Here is a 5,036-nt window from a genome sequence, read left to right as displayed (position 1 = left end):
CTCACCAGCCCCGAGGAATGTTTATCAAATACTATGGGTCAAGCACAGCCTTCATCTTCTTGTATTGCCATGTACTGTCTGTGCAGTTTAATACTCACCAAATGAACACTATCATTCCAAATAAAGTAAGAGGCTCAAGCAGATAACCTGATAGATAGAGGCCAGGGCTGCTTGATAATTCCATGCGGACTCTGACTCAGGTCTCTGTAAGCCATGACCTATGTCCTCGCTATGCACAAGTAAAAATAATAAAGACGAGGGGAAACTAGAGTCCCTTCTAGTATGAGAGTCTATGGAAATGGAGCAAAGAGACTTCTTACCTGGAGATAATCTCCTCCTGTAGTTTTTTTCGTTTTGGAGGCCTTCCTCTTCTTTTGCCTGTTTTTCCAGGAACATTTGAGACATTTTTTTGCCTTTCACTTTCCCTAAGAAACAGTATCATTAAATAGAAATGTCTGGCATAGAACTAACGACTAATATCATTTCTGCTATTAATAATTACAGTGTTTTCTGCCACAAGGATAGAAAAATGGATTATGCAAAATAGAAGAAACAGGGAATAGAGTTAACTTCTCTTCCATAAGAATTTATGTGGAATCAGAGAAAACTGACATTTATGGCATTAAAAACAACCTAATGCCTTCTTAGCACCAAATGCTGTTCATAACAGTAAGGAAGTTGCAATAAAACCAGAGCATCGCTCACGCTAGAGGCCACTGCTTATGTAAGAAGCACTTTCAAGGCCTTACTTTGCGTCATACGAAGATTCTGCCATAGGATTATGGACCCTTGAGGCAGATTAATAATCCTAACAGGAAAAAGTACTCAAAGCCACTGTATTCAACAGTCTGTGGAACTGTAAAGGTTCTTATCTGGAATTTCTCCATGTTCCAATCATAGTCTTTTTCACCAGTCTTGTGACAGAGGCTATAGAGTAATTCCTTTGTATTTTTAGTACAAAACTCTTTGCTATTGTGTTTCAGGCATGCCAATACAATTAATTATGTCATTGAAAAAAAAAGTGTTGTATGGTTCTGATATACTAACTTTCATAGCATTTTTAACAGAGCAGTTATCACAGCCCCGACATTAGAGACAGTACCTGCTCAGGGAGAGTTCTCCATTGGACCTTCCTTGTACTGGGTCTTCTTTGTACATTCGTGTCCCATAGAAGTACCAGTAGAGTGCACCTGAATTGTCTTCACCCAGAGGTTCAACTCTGAGACTGTCTGCATCCAGACCCTATGCAAAAGGAGAAAGCCAATTTGGGAAGGAAAAAAAAAAAGGGAAGGGGAGGGGGAGAGTAACAAAAAACAGGAGGAAAATAAACAGTCAACTCAAAATTTATACTCAGATACATATCATATTTTAAAATGGCAATGTGCTTTATGTAATTTTCTATCAGGCAGATGAAATTCAGAGAGGTCTCTTTGATGAACAAGATGAAGAAATTACAGATGTTCCCCCCATACCCAACCATGGCTTCCACAGCTGGCTCACACAAAAAGAAGAATCAAAAGAATTCTAAGACAATTTGGTTTAGAATTGCTACCTTATGTGTACTGGTGTGAAAGGAAGGACAATAACACTGAGGACAATCAGAACTTTCAACACAGTTCTCTCACAGAACAGCCTTATACTCTCAATTCTCCTGCCTCAGCCTCTCAAGTGCTGTTATTACAGAGGCTGAACAAGCTTGAGCCCCTATCAAATTTCCAACCAGATCAACCAGACAGATGTTCTGAAGGCTTTGCTTCATGTAGTTTTGTACTAAACCTTTGCCGTATGTATGTATGTATGTATGTATGTATGTATGTATGTATGTATATACGTACGTGTATGTTATGTTTATGTTTGGGTGCCCATGGAGGACAAAGAGGGCATTGGATCTCATGAAGCTGTAATTACAAGCAATTGTGAGCTACCCAATGTGCAAGAGAACTGAAATTGGGTCTTCTGGAAGACCAGTAAGGACTCTGAACCACTAAGCCATCTTTCCAACCAATACAGCACCTTATTTTTTCCAGCTGAGATCCAGCAAAACAATTCCCAAAGCACTTCAGGGCCATATGGATCTGTGCTGGCCTTCCCACTGTTACTGCAAGAACTCAGCAGAGACAACACTAAATTATATGACTGTTATGTGCTTGTGCATAGATCTCAAATGAGAACTGTTACATTTAGATTAGAAACTACCTCCTGCCGGGAGTGGTGGCGCACGCCTTTAATCCCAACACTCGGAAGGCAGAGGCAGGCGGATTTCTGAGTTCGAGGCCAGCCCGGGCTACAAAGTGAATTCCAGGACAGCCAGGGCTATACAGAGAAACCCTGTCTCGAAAAACAAACAAACAAACAAACAAACAAAAACAAAAAACAAAAAAAAGAAACTACTTCCCACACTGAGTAGTGGTAACACCTTTATTCCCAGTGCTTGGGAAGCAGAGGAAGATGGAGAGTTTAAGAAAAATCCTATCTCAAAACAACAACAAAACTGACTTCACTATTTGTGAAAGCATTATTCTACCTCCTTTCCCATTACATATATAAAATAGGTTAACAATAATATATATTTCTAAAATCGGTAACATCAATATAGCAAGGAGGACAGAAGAGTATCTTTCTCCAATGTTTTGTTTTTTGTTTTCAAATTGGAATGTGTATAAAAAATATATACTCTCAAGTCTCTGGAGTTTGTTAATTACAGGAAAAAAAATTCACTATTGTTTGTTGTGGGTAATATTAAAAAATGAACGCGCCAACTCTCGGCGGGGCCAGACCATGCTCCTGTACTCCTGCTGCCACCAACAACTCTCTAGAGCTAGCCCCTGTGCAAGGTGATCTCACTCGCTCAGTTTCTTGGCCCGCCAATGTTCCAGCCCTTCGAGGCCACATGGCTCCCACCAGGCCCTCTCTCAGACGCCCCCCCCCACATCACCCCCGAGTTCTTCTCCCTTTCACACAACTCATGCATCCCTGGTTAGCCATCTCGACACCTAATTATCTGGCAGAATCAAGACTCTTAATGCTTAACTAGCCAATCAAATTTATGTATCAATAATAACAAAATTTACAAGACGCCAATACAATAATTTCAGAACCAAATACTAATGATAGAGCTTTAACCCAATTATTCTAACCTTTTGATAACACCATTCTGGTTCTCTCTTTCCTCTTGAAACCCCCACTCCCACCCCCCACTCTGTCTCTCTCCTCATTCTGCCTCCCTTCTGTCCAGTCACAAGCCTCCCACTGCCGTAATGTGATTAGACAGGGAAAATCCTGCAACAGTTGTTTTACGTGAAGACCTACAAGGACCTACAAATAGGTTCTCCTATTTGAGCCATGGCTCAGGAAATTAAAAGGAACAAATTTTAAAGCCATATCCCAGCATGGCTGGCATTCCTTTGGCCACTGGCTATGTATGTAGGTCATTACTGATTACCAGCATGAAGACTGCTGAGAACAAGCTAACCTCTTGTTTCTCAATAATTTCAGTTTTCACACTCAAAATGCAGGCTTTTTACTCGCTAGAAAAAGAGCTTGCTAGACAGGTACCTTGAGAAGATCAAAGACATCATCTGCATCAAGCCGGTAATCACAGAGGCGATGCAGGATCTCTACTCGAGTACGCAGAGGAAGGTCTTGGAAACTGGCTTCTCTCAGAGGATTGGGCTTTCCTTCTTCAAGCTCCCAACGGTAATTAATGATATCTTCCAAGTAGCTGTGGAATGTCTGAGGCCTAAATCAAATGGCCCCAAATACATAATATTAATATAAATACATATAAATATAAATACATAACATTAATATAAAACAGAAGCTAGGGAAAGGAAACTAATAGGTTGACAGTTTATAAAAGAACTTGAAACCCTTTCATTGAAGAGTTATGTATTATATTATCATTTTATAAAATCCCAAAGATAAGCTTTATCAATTTTTTTTCACATAACTGGTTATACTGCTTTAAGCTAAAGATGGAAAATCCCAGTCAATGGTATAAAATGAAAAATACAGGCAATAGTCTCATCCTCTGTCCATACTATTAAAGAGGCTTATGGAGTTCCTAAAAAAAAACCTGAGCTTTAAAATTGGGGAATGCCTTAAAACAGTACACATATATACAAAACACCCTCACAAAAATGCATTTACTTATATTTCAGGTTAAGATGCAAAAGTATAGAAAACATCTTAATGTGTAACTGTGTAACTATACTATAATAATTTTTTAGATTTATCTATATATTTATTCTGTATGTATGGGTACTTTGTTTGCATTTGTATCTGCACACAAAAAGATGTCACCAGATAGTTGTGAGCTGCCATGTGGGTGCTGGGATGAATTTAGGGCCTTCAGAAGAACAGTAAGTGTTCTTAACCACTGAGCCATCTTTCCAGCTCCTTAATTTTCTTTCTTTGAGAAGCTAATTTATGCTGGGTGTAGTGGTGCATGCCTTTAATCTCAGTACCTGGGAGGCAGAGGCAGGTAGATCTACTTGAATTCAAGGCCAGCCTGGTCTACAGATCAGAAAAGCCAGAGCTATGTTTAGAGAAGAGACACTGTTTTAACACGTTGCCACAACAACAGAACAAAAATGACACTGACTGATTGGCGTGGTGGCAGGTTTCACGTATATATACTATATACGTGAAGGTCAGAGAACACCTTGTGGGCCTGGGAATCAAACTTGGGTTGTCAGACTTGGTGGCAAGTGCCTTTATCCTGAGCCACCCAGCCAGCCTGACATTCTTTTTATGCATCTACTGTGTTGTCTGCCTGGTCTTAGCTCTTGGTCTCATGTGGTCCTCTAGCCACTGTTTCCTACTGTCTGGAATAAGNCATATACCTTAGGGGTCGCCTAAGACCATCCTGCATCAGATATTTATGACTCATAACTGTAGCAAGATTACAGTTATAAAGTAGCAATGAAATAATTTTATGGTGGTGGTGGGGTCACCACAACATGAAGAACTGTATTAAAGGGTCACAATATTAAGAAGGTTGAAGCTGAAGAAGAAGAAGAAGAAGAAGAAGAAGA

The 5,036-nt window shown here is 39.8% G+C and overlaps 1 protein-coding gene across 1 annotated transcript in view; it reads right to left on the bottom strand.

Moving 5' to 3' along the window:
• LOC110295767 (cat eye syndrome critical region protein 2 homolog) overlaps positions 1–5,036 on the bottom strand; it is a 103,256-nt gene that overhangs the window by 38,160 nt on the left and 60,060 nt on the right. The window contains 3 exon segments of the mRNA XM_029478253.1: positions 321–425; positions 1,103–1,242; positions 3,556–3,739. Of these exon segments, the coding sequence (XP_029334113.1) occupies positions 321–425; positions 1,103–1,242; positions 3,556–3,739 (429 nt within the window).

This window comes from Mus caroli, chromosome 6 (genome assembly GCF_900094665.2).
Source record: "Mus caroli chromosome 6, CAROLI_EIJ_v1.1, whole genome shotgun sequence".
In the NCBI taxonomy this organism is placed as follows: Eukaryota; Metazoa; Chordata; class Mammalia; order Rodentia; family Muridae; genus Mus; species Mus caroli.
This window is presented reverse-complemented; position numbering and strand designations above follow the sequence as displayed.